Below are 12,737 nucleotides of genomic sequence, written 5' to 3' on the forward strand. Positions count from 1 at the left end.
TGCACTCGGCATTCTCCAATTCCCAGAGGCACTGTTCTCCAAAAGCTAGAGCGTTCAGTTCCACAGAGAAAAGCAGGGAGGCTGAGGGAAACACAGAAAAGGAGGGAGAGAGAGAAAAGGAGGGAGAGGGGGAGGAGAGGAGGTTCCCGGCTTTTCTGACTCATGCAGTTTCTGACTCTTTCGCTCCATTTGTGGTCATTACGGCTGCCCTCGGCTTGATGAGACGCAGAACGGTAGGAAGAGCGCTAGTGACCTGCCATCATGCATCATGAGAAAAGTCTACACACGAGCACACACAGAGAATGAGATGGTATGAAACTTTCCGGTCATGTAACCATAACCACCGTTTCCGGTATCATCACCATTCAAAACAGCGAAAACTTCATACCTGAGTATACCGTACCACATTTTCTACTCAAAACGGCCTTTAAGCTTGAGTCATTCAATTATCATGAGATATTTCTGAAGAGATAAGATATAAAATAATTTACTTGCATAAGGAAGAAGAGAGTCAAAGGAAAATATGTGGGGGAAAAACAGCTTTCGAAATTGGTAGACCACCAAAGCCGTCCACATCAGATAAACAGAGAGAGGAGAAAAATCAAGCTTTTGTTTCAGATCTGAATAAATTAATGAATAAGTTTTTCTGTCTAGGCTTCCACTGTGAGAAGACAACAACACAATGAGTCTGAAAGTATGTGTAGCTGCCAAAAAGCTGTTAATGAGAAAAAGAAAAATTTTCAAATTAAACAAATAAGCAGCTGGTGTCCTCAGACCACCCCACAGTCCAGACCTCAGCATCACTGAATGTGTTTGGGATTACTCGGATCATGAGAAGCAGAAAATGGAACCAACTTCTAAGACTGAACTTTGAAGCTGTTGAAAAATATTCTTGCCGATTTCTTTGAAAAACTGAAAGCAAGTCTCCTGAACAGAAATGGAAGATGTAAAGGATGAAAACAGTAAATAATGAAAAAATATTATATATTCAGTTGAAGTATCTCTGCAATTTTCTGTTAATATATATTTTTCTGCTTTTTGCCCCTGATGCTGAAAAATGAAATGACTTAATAGCCATTTTGACTGAAGATTAAATAAAGGAGGGGTGACTTCATACAGCACCGAATCATCTACTTCTTTGAGACTTCTTAAAGATAGTAATTGTACACCAATTTCGGAGGCATTAAGTCATTAAATGGCTGGAACTCGGTAGTGTTTACAAAATTTTACTGCACTCTTCTGTAACTTAGGAAGTCCAAGTAGTTACCGAATAATAAGCCTTAGGAAGTTATAAGCCTGTGATTTTACATGGTTAATATTTGAAACAGTTCAATTATCACAGTTTTATGCTACAGTACATAATTAAAACTGGTGGCTGTCCTATCCCAATACAATTTTGAGGTATTTGCTTGTTCACTGGCACTATGGCGGGGTTGTTGTGTTACTTTTTCAACCGTGCTAAAAACAAGACACAAATCTAACGTTAATTCCCCTGTACACACTTCTCTCAGCATAATGAAAGTCTGACTTGACAAGTCTTTTCCCTTCTGGCGTACATGGTTTCTTCTTCTCAGTCATTCTTTCTTTACTATCTTTACACGGAACAGCACTCTCACGTTCACTCCAGGGCAGAGCGATAAACTGTCTATACTAGAATATCAGAATTGGTGTAAAAGTACTGAATTTTTAGAGAACAAATAAAACTGCAGTCTACGTCATTTGCTGGGTGTAATTTGTGTCCCACTGATATTAACCTAAAAGTAAAGGTAAAGACATTCAGATAAACAGCTTAAAACATAAATAAAACCTGTCTACAACACTTGTGTCCCAGCACACTAACTGCATTACTATGTGAAGCCAATTAACATCTTGTGCTTGACGGGAAGCTGTGCTTGACGGGGACTCTGAAACAATGAAAACAATCTGAAACAATTTAATGACTGTAAAAGCTCCCTCACAGAAAGTTATTAACATTTATTAACCAAAAAATGTTGCGTGCTGCCTGATACACGGTTTTATGATGGTTTTGAGATAAGGCTTTAGCTTAAAATGTGTATTTTTCATTCATTCAATGAAGTTCATTCGTAGAGGAGTGGTACATGCTGGTTGCTGTACGGCAAAAAATAAATAAACAAAAATAAATAAATAAATAAATCCACAGAAAACTTTTTTTCCCCCATATTTGCCACTATTTTACCATGATTAGCATTACATATAAAACTCACACGTAGGCTCACTGGTCATTTCGGACAGACAATAAAATGGCTATTCCCATCACCACCACTGTAAACAAATAAGTGCGAGTAAGTCTCCCTGCAATGCTCCACAACATATCAAACAACTCTGAATGACTGTTTACATCTCATCCATTGAATTATGTCAGGTCTGCAAGACATTCTTTAACATTAAGTGCCAGCATGAGTTCATTAGCTTTATTAAAGGGGAATTCAACAGACAATAAAAAGTAAATAAATACTAATAATGATAATAATTTGTCGAAATGTAACTAAAGTCATTCAGAGTGGTCTGATGCGATCGAGGTCTTTACAGTGGTGGTGATCGAAACCAGGGGTCGCAAAGTCGAAAACATACATGTAGTTATTTTATTTACTATCTAAAACCACCAATGAACCTACATCATCTGCATCCATGTGAGTTTTAGATGTGAATAAAACATAAAACTGGTTTCCTTGGGGGACTAGACTGCCCTACAACGCCCTGCATGTACCTCTCCACCATGAATGTCCATGAATGCATTTACATACATTTACATGTGTGTGTGTGTGTGTGTGTGTATATATACATATACATACATACATACATATATATATATATATATATATATATATATATATATACACACACATACACACACACACACACACACACACACACAAAATAAACTTTTGGCCTAATGTTTATTTACACACATATATACATAAATAAACATTAGGCCAAAATTTTATTTCAAAACGATTTTAAAGCAATGTCAAGGCAGCATATTCATAACCATTTCATGTAATAACTTTCTGTGTGGGAGCTTTTAGGTGCATTCAGACCGCCGGTTCCTGTGAACAACTCTAACTGAACAAGTTTCTCCAGAGTGAATCATTTCACATCAAACCACTCTGACTTTGTTTACATCTTAACCATTTAATTAGGCAGAAATTCTGAAAAGTCGGTGGAATTCTCCTTCAGATACCGTGATAGCTTTGGAAAACAGAAAACCAAACCAGGCTCTACCACACTCACTCCACAATACTCACTCCACATCTCTCAGAGTGTGTGTAACTCCTCCCCTGGGCTAACCCCTCGTCCAGCAGCGCAACGCCAGAAGAATTCCGCTCCTATACTCGCAGCTCCGCCGCGACAGAGAGGCTCATTAGAGACGCTGAAGAAAATGGAAGAGTAACTCACCATCACCGAGGAGAGGCGACTCTGCCTGCGCTGGATTGTGGGAGGCGAGCTTGCTTTTCAATTGTGCTTTTTTTTTTTTCCTTTCCTTTTTCTGAAATGTTTCGACTTCGTCCGGCAGTCCGAGGCTCGAGGGAACGGGCTGCACGCGCGCAGTAGGAGGAGGGAAAACAGAGGAGGAGAAGAAGGGATCGGAGAACGAGTTCGGCTCAACCACATGCGCGCGCTCTCTCTCCTCCGAGCCGTGCTGCCATCGCAAAACAAAACGCCCACGCTCTCTCTCTCCCACTCACTCTGACTGTCTCTCGCTCACTCTCTCTCTGCTCTGATCGCAGCCTTCTTCAGCTTTTTTCCGCTCTCTCTCTCTCTGCTCTGATCACTGCCTTCTTGTGCGCCTCGCTCTCTCTCACTACTCCCCCTCCTCCCACTTTCTATCTCTCCTTCTCTGTACACAAGCCCAGGGCCCGCCCCTTTGGATCATTTCAGCCAATCGGAGAGCAGAGGATCTTCTCTGGGCCAGCAGTGTCCGCCCCCACACACGATATACACAAACAGAGAGAGAGAGAAAGAGAGAGAGAGTGTGTAAGCAAAAAGCAAAAAGGAGAGAAGACAGTAGGGTGTGTTAGAGGAAGAGTGTGTGTGAGCAAGAGCAGCAGACAGTTCGTTTCCCTTTCCTCCCCTCTTATCTTGTGGTTCCACCCTGGTAACCACACACACACACACACACACACACACACACACACACACACACACACCTGGCTTCCTCGTTTCCTGTTGTTAACAGGAAAAAACACTGAAAACTTGCTGACTGTCAGGAACTGCAGTTTGTAAATAAAGTCTATTCTATGTAGAAAACGCCTCACAAAGCACGTGATAAAACCAGGCACTGCTAATGTACTGCAGTAAAAGTACACACACATGTGTTTTGGTTCAGAATAGAAAGCACAAAAATAATGACCGGTTTATAACTGAAAAAGCTGGGATTTTAAAGAACGTTACACACACACACACATACACACACATACACACACATAAATATATATATGTAAGAATCCATATACAGTAGTAGTAACAGTAGCTGTAATATAGAATGTTAACATAGAATGTTAATTGCTAAATCTAGTGTATTACGTCCCGCATGTTAATCGTATACAGTTGTGTGTCTACACTTCAGCAGCACAGCTGTGTCTGATCCACTCGTACCAGCGTAACACACAATAACACGCCACCACCACGTCAGTGTCACTGCAGTGCTGAGAATGATCCACCACACAAATCAAAATGCTCTGTGGTGGTCCTGTGGGGGTCTTGACTGTTAAACAGGGTGAAAGGGGACTAAAAAAGTATGCAGAGAAACAGATGAACTACAGTCTGTAATTGTAGAACTACAAAGTGCACCTGTGTGGCTAATATATGGCTATATATGCTAATAAAATGGGCAATGAGTGTAAATACAAGGAGGGGTACTTAATGAAGCGGCTTTTTGGGGTGTGTGTGTGTGTGTGTGTGTGTGTGTGTGTGTGTGCACACGCTATACTGTTTTTGTCCCGAAAATGTATGAAAAACAACAAAAATACAGGCACAGTCTTATTAACTCTGCAGCACTCAGTGGGTTTGGTTAGGGTCAGAATCTCAGATTAGGACTGACCACATGCACGGGCCTCTCGGTGTCCCCTTTCCACTCTGTCTAGAGTGAGCTACAGCCTCCACACAACAGAGGAGGAGTGAAACACAGGAGAAAGATACAGGCAGTACACACAAAGGTCAAGAGGGGATTCCACAGCACTAAATAAATCAGAGTAGAGAGCGATCAAAGCAGGTACTGAGTACTAATAAAGGCGTTTAAAGTTTAAAAACACTCTACTGAAATTAAACAGGATTTATTATATCATAATTATGGAGAAAAGATTAAAAACGTAGCAGGGAATATGTGCCCTATCCAAACAGCGGCTGCTGAAGACCCCAGAACGAAGAGCACATTTTAAATACGCAGCCTCTACTAATCACCATAATGCTATGTCTACACCTCACAGCTATGTGTAAATTATCTTCAAAGGGACGGCAGCTCATTATGCAAGAAGAAAAGAGCTTTAGAGAAAGCTGCTGAATGATGTAAACCCTAGAAAATGAGGATAAGAAATAGGGGTGTCCCAAATTTCACTGAGATATACTGTGCTTTTTACACTTGTTATGATACAATTTCAGTGCAGAAGTGAAAAAGGAAATATCATCCAATATCTATTTTATGTTATATTATGGTCAAAGATCAGGTCAGGTGAAAGCATGGCTAAAACAACTTAGAAGACAAATGAGTTGAAATGCACACAAACTGTAAAATGCTTTCAGGCACAGAACATTTTTGTAATTCCTTTCTTGGCTGTCAGTTTTAGGAATATCATAGCATTTTTAATAGAGCAGCAGAAATCACCCCAATTTGTGTATGACCGATATCACATTTTTATAGTATGAAAATCAACCACTTTTAAATCAGAGCCTGACCAGCACTGCTTATTTCTATACACTAAACTAAAACAGAATCACCCCCTGTTTGGGGAGATGCAGGCTGAACTGGTCAATCTGAACACAACACCATCACGGCTGAAAGAAGAAACATATGTAAAATGTATCCAAACTTAAAACAGTGAATTTCTTACTGTTGGAGTTTAAAAAGTGTCACCAACAAGTAACAGATCATATCAGCCAGCACTGTTTGAATACTGAAGCACTCAAAACCTAAAGAATAAATATATCAGCTGATGTTATGGGTTATTGGATTTTTGTCCCTCTCTTTACAACCAGTACTGACAACCTTTTCATATCATTAATATTAATAAGAGTATACTTTACTAGGTATGCTTTAACACCTAGTAAGAAATGAAGCTGCATTGTGAATGATAAAAATAGGATAGTGACGGTTAACATGGCTAAACCTACTGGCTCAAAAAAACAAAAAAATAAATAATAAAAAACCATCAATAATTGAAAAATGCTTACAATAAAAAAAACCACTGTCCTGCTAAAATATGACACACTGTATTGGATAAACAAATTGGACAGGCCAGTCAGAAGAGGCAGGCAGCCATGGCACAAAATTGTTTTGGCTATTGTCGAGTTTGGCTTGTCTTTTTTGCCAAATCAGCAGCAGCGGAGGCACGAAGTGAGTGGTGGTCTCGCTGTGGGAGAGTGTGGGTGGAGGCATATGTAAGCGCATATGCGTGAGCGCGAGCAAGTTTGTGTGATCGTGTGCCCGAGTCCAAGTCAAAGCGACTGAAGTCAGAGCCTGAAGCAAACTAGAACAGCCTGACCCACATCATACTCACACATCCATACACACACAGAGACAGAGCTCTTAGTTAGGATCACAAACCCAGCGTGATGAATGTGATAAATGTCAAAACAGTCAAATGTCACTATTTCAAGAGAGACTAGATCACCTCATTCTATTATGAGTTGCTTTCTCATACTTTCACACGAGCAGACATGCTCAAAATAATTCTTGTATTTTACGTTTTTCCTGGAATTTTCTGAGGTTTTATGTACCAAAAACAGTCCAAAGCTGATGTTTTCATGAACATCAGTCATTATGCCTTATGACAACCTGTCATTATGTCTTAGAATTACCAAAGGCAAATAGAGTCATTAGCTAGGATTCCACACATGACTCTGTACACATATTTAGACATAGCAAATAAATAAATAAATACTAAACTAATTTTTAAAAATATTAAACAAAGCTATTCAACTTTGCATAAAATTCCATATGCTTACTTGAAGTGGTTACATTTTTGTTTGTAAAAAAGAAATGACAATGGAAAACAAAATAGAATAAGTAATGTAAAAGTGAACAGTATTAAGTCTTATGACTGCGCACATTTCTGTTTTTGCCCAGCTGTAGCAATAAAAAAATGACGTAATGCAGTTGTTGACACACAAGGTAGTATATTAATAATGGTTAGCTAAAATTATGAAAAGAAGTAACAACTGCATATTGTTTTCACATTAAGTGTTGACTAAAATTAACTAGTGTATTTGCTAACATTAACAACATTAGATACCATGTTTATAATATGCATGATTAAACACAGGGACTGAATTTTTATTGATGTCTAGTAATGTTTAATAGGTGGTATTGATGCATTACTATAACTTAATAATATAAATGTTTTCACTTAGTGTGTACAGCTATTTTACATACCTTTGGTTGAACACATTTCTGCCAGTACAACAATTACTTAAGATGATATAATTATAATTATTAAGTCCTAAGTTTATGCAAAGATAATGTAACTGCTGCGCAAACGCGCACACACTTTCCTTCTCCTAATTTGAGACACGAGGTTTTATTCCAACAGTGACAATTTGCAGGAATGTGAATAAATAAGTAAATACAATATTTATGCTGTTGTTCTTTGTTCCTTAATATTAGTTAATAACAGTGTTCATTTTTCATGTTAAGAAATGAATTACTAAATGTTAGTTAGTCAACACCTGGATGCGAGAAGTTTTGGGGATGTATTCATCAAAGACTTGGTGACTATTGACTTCAAGTGTTAGCAAAGTTGACCTTGTAGCTCCAGCGCTACACTAAACATTTGGACACCAGACATGTCCTGGATGATTCACTACATCTGGTTTAAGTGGAAAACTGTGTATAATTAGTTTTTTTTTTTTTTAAACGGACCATTTCTTTAAATAGCAAAGGCCTGTGTGGGGTTCTGTGTAGCGCAGTGGTGGAATGCTCAGAGCCGTGTTGGGAGGGGAGTTTGTGGGTGGTGTGTGAGTGTGGAGACGGGGGCTGTCCTGGGAGCTGGGACAGGTGGGCACAGTGGGCGACAGGTTGGCAATGCCAGACGGCTGTGGCTCTGACACCTAGAGTGGCAACTCCCTGCAAGGCTCCAACACTCAGCCATACTGAGACCACTGATACCACGGACAGCTCCCTCGAATCCACACAGACACATACATGCAGGTTTTGTAAAGCACAAAGGTTATGTCCTCATCTCAGCCGGGTTTGTGACCGAGTGCCAAAAACTCCTCCATTCACACACACACATACACACACAGGGTGATGAGAAAACACACACACATACACACAGCACAGCAGTGCCATCTGTCAGCATCATGGCACGGAGCGAGGTCTGGAAATCCAGCCAGTTTTTCCAAAAAGGAAGAGACTTTCACTAATCCGTGTGTGTGGTGTGGGGATTTGACTGCACTATATTAGACCAACTCATAAGAGCAGAAATCAGACATGTGGATGGACAGCAGCCTCACTCTGCCCCACACACAGACTTCATCTGCAGTCATATGCTCAAAAATTACAGTGTGATGAGCTGTGGCCCTTAATCCACACCGCAAATGCTAATCCATCTTAGGAAGACGTGCCATACTTTTGCTACGAAAAAGGCTACAAGAATTTGTATTTTCCTACATTTCAAATTGCACATATTGTTCAAGATACACGACAATGACTTAAATATTTTGTCCAAGTTCGTTGGCTGCAACTCAAACATACATAGGCTGATTGCACCAAATTTGGTACAGTCATGCAGAATAATACTCTGGAAAAGCACATAGATATAAATTAATAGAACATATTACCAGAATATATAAATGGTGGAAAATTCTTCATGTACAAAAGTTTTACAGAACACAGTCTATACTAGAGTTTGACCAATATATTGCCTGGCGGTAACACTGTTTTATATTTACTATCCAGTGTTTCATTAGTATCAGCGAAAATGCTAAAAAACTAAACAAATATTTTCACTTCCGAACATACTATCAAACTTTATCTTAAATATTTGAGTGTTCCATTAAAAGAGAAATGCCCACTGAAATTAGACGGGTAACAGCCACTGGGGGGGGGCGCTACTCTTGTTTCAAAACACTAAAACAAGTAAATCTCTTCTACTGTCCAGCCTATACACATGCAGTTTGGCTCAAACAACGCTCTTCTGTGAGCCTGACAACTTTGTCAATACACATTATTTACTAATTTTACCATTTTTTTACAAATTCTAATTGCTCGAAAAACACATTTCAAACTAGTCCTATCGTTTACAACCCATTATCTTAAAACTAGTCTTGAAACAAAACTTGGAGTCTGAAAGTAAAAAGATACGGGAAAAAATTTTGACTTTTTAACACAGAGTTGCTACAACATGTCAATCAATCCATGTGGGTGGAGTTTTTGCAAGTCTGTTGGCTGCAACTCAAACATACATAGCCTGACTGACACCAACTTTGGAACGGACATGCAGAATAATAATGCACATGAATATAAATGATTAGGATATAAAATCATACATAAATGGTGTACAATTAACACCTCTTGCTCAGTTTACAGAAATAAAAATGGTGTCAAAATACTCCGGTCTTTATTCTGACCAACTCAACTTATCTGTACTTGGAAAATAAAAAAAAAAAACACAATCTGATCATGGGCTTTTGCATACAACTGCATATCGATTTTAAATCATTTTTATTTTGTATCAGTGTGAAAGATCATACTGCTGGGGTAGATAAACTGTTTTTCATCCTGCAATCAAGCAAACTATGTTTGTAGTTTTGATTAGCTACAAGAGAAGCCAGCCCAGTGGCGTAGCATCTTAAACTGTAACATTATGTAGAATGTGTAAGCCATTGTACATTGACATTGTATTGTGGCCGGACGTGAATAATTGACCTATTTTGACAAAAAACTGATTCTTAGCACAATTTCTTAACAGGCTGAGTGAAATTTTTCAGTGAAGTTCTTGACCAAACTCACAGCAGCTGCTACAAAAAACAAATCTATAGCCAGAGAATCTCAACTGTTTTCCATGCTTTTGTCTTGCATGGACTATGACTCCAAAACTGAGGTGTGGTTGATTAGTTTTAAGGTGTGTATATGTGCATATGTCAGACTTACATTGAACAAATTGGTCTTGTTCCTCTCGCAGAAAAGTCCTTGCGCTGGCATGTGCTTCAGCTGTTGCCATGGGACACTGCTCCCTAGCAACACATCCCTTGCCCATTGCAGGTTCTGTAGAGAGACAACATGTATTGAGTCAGTGTGTATGTGTGTTTATGTATGTATGTTTAGGCATGTGTGTGTGTGTGTGTTTGTGTGTGTGTGTGCGTGTGTGTGTGTGTGTGTGTCAGCATTACTATGTGTGCGTTACTGTACATTTTTCCTCATCAAATACAAACACAAACACGCGCACACACACACTGTTACAGGTCCTGATGGAAAGCCTGAGAGATGAATATTCAGTCGTGAGGTTTTCTAATAACAGCTACTGTTACTTTCCTATACAATTACTCCACATCAGTGAGGAGAAATAAAATCACTTCACTCATCACTCACACTCACACGCACCACTGTGGCACGACAAATACCTCCCCCCCCCACACACAGAGCCCTCGCTCCCTTTGGTTCACACCATCTGAATAAAAAGTGCCTGTTGCTGTTCATCAGAGATGTCATGAATTTGCTCTCTCGTGCGATCGGGCTGTAAACACAGCTCCACGCGATTACACCAGATAAACGCTTTCACGGCAGTTTTTACAAAATCTCACTAGCCATGCTAGGTTGAGCAAATTTAAGGGCTGAATTAATTTCTCTTAATAATCTGCCACAGAGATTGGAACACAAGTGCTACGATGAAAAAGAAGGCAGTGGAAAGGGTACAGAGGAGGAGAGGATGAACTGAAGTGCTGAAAAGAAGAGAGGGGGATCATGGGAATCAGAAGCAAGTGCTGTGTCAAAGTCAGAGACCACCTATCGTTTGTTTAATTTCCAGTCAGAATGGCCATTTTTCAGGAGCTGTTTCTGAGGAGAATAGATATGAGATAATCCACATGCATAAGGAAGAAGTCAAAGTAAAATAAGTGGGAAAAACAGGAGTTTCCAAAACTGGAGCTCAACAAATTATCAAAAGATCCAGAGAAAACAGGACTCCTAACAGCAATACAAACTATGGTGGACCACCACCATTGCCAGCATCAAATAAACAGCACTGAAAGCTTTCATCTATGAGAGAGAGGAGAAAATCAAACTGCTTCAGATCTGAAAAAAATCCACAGGTGTTTCTGTCCATCCTTCCACTGTGAGAAGACGACTCAGCGCTGTGGGTCTGAAAGGATGTGTAGCTGTCAAGAAGCTCTTACTGAGAAAAGAAAATAGAGAAAAAGGAAGACAAAGAAGCTGCTGGTCCAGACCAAATGACCATCATTACTGAATGTGTTTGGATTACTCGGATTGTGAAAACTTCTGCGACTGAACTTTGGAGAAAAATATCCCTGCAGATTTCTCTAAAAAACTGAAAGTGAGTCTCCTGAAAAGAATGGAAGCTGTAATAAAGTTATAATGTAAGTTTCCTGACACTGAACAATGAGTAACTTGTACTTAATGGCCTTTTGGACTGGAAATTTTAAAAAACAAAGTGTGCGACTTCATTTTTGCACTACTGAGACTAATGTGGTAACTTGGTCAACCATCACCCACCATAGGCCTAATAACACCACTTATTTCCTGACCCTTCAAGCCCTCCACAGAAATACAGACCGAAGACCAACTCTGCTTTTCTGCAAAATATGTCACTGCTCACTTCCATCCTTTTAGCCTGGCGTGTATTTGCAGGCCATAATAAGCTGTTCTTCAAATAACTGGGGGGGGACCACACATGCTAAATATTTCCAGGAGGAGAGTAATTTAAGAACTATGTGCTCTCTATGACTAGGAACTAAAAGTTAATTACTACAAAGGGGATTCCCCTCTATAAGCTGCCCTGTCAGAAAGTCAGATTTAAACTTAGCTTATCTGAATATAATGTACACGAATTGTGTAAGTATTTTGGTTTATACAGCTTTTGCTTCACTAAAGAAAACTGACAAACAAGCTTTTAACACAGTTACCAGGAAGAAGCAATGTGCTGATGGAAAATGCCACAGCTTCAGGCAGCGTTACTCACGTTAAAGAAACGACATGTCAATATTCCCTGAGCACGCACGCACGCACACACACACACACACACACACACACACACACACACACACACACACACACACACACACCATCAAGGCTAGGCCTCACAGAATCAGAGTTGAGTTTTTACTGCTCTGACTGCGCTGGATGTATTCACACAGCCACGCGGCTGATTACAGGCTTTTCTGCAATTATCCCTGTCTGCTTGCCTCGCGTGCACAGCAGCGATGGATACTCTAATAATCACAGAGGCAGATTTCTCTTTTAAAGGACAATAGAGCTTTCTCTTTCCACATAGGGAAATGGCATTGTTATACAGATGCTAATGCGGGGTCGCTACACTGAAAAACTC

The 12,737-nt window shown here is 39.7% G+C and overlaps 1 protein-coding gene across 1 annotated transcript in view; it reads right to left on the bottom strand.

Annotated features, from left to right (window-relative positions):
- Positions 1-12,737, bottom strand: part of cabin1 (calcineurin binding protein 1) — a 119,286-nt gene that overhangs the window by 56,788 nt on the left and 49,761 nt on the right. The window contains exon 33 of the mRNA XM_036578548.1: positions 10,328-10,441. Within this exon, the coding sequence (XP_036434441.1) occupies positions 10,328-10,441 (114 nt within the window). The remainder of the gene's footprint in view (positions 1-10,327; positions 10,442-12,737) is intronic.

This window comes from Colossoma macropomum, unplaced genomic scaffold, assembly GCF_904425465.1.
Source record: "Colossoma macropomum unplaced genomic scaffold, Colossoma_macropomum, whole genome shotgun sequence".
NCBI lineage: Eukaryota > Metazoa > Chordata > Actinopteri > Characiformes > Serrasalmidae > Colossoma > Colossoma macropomum.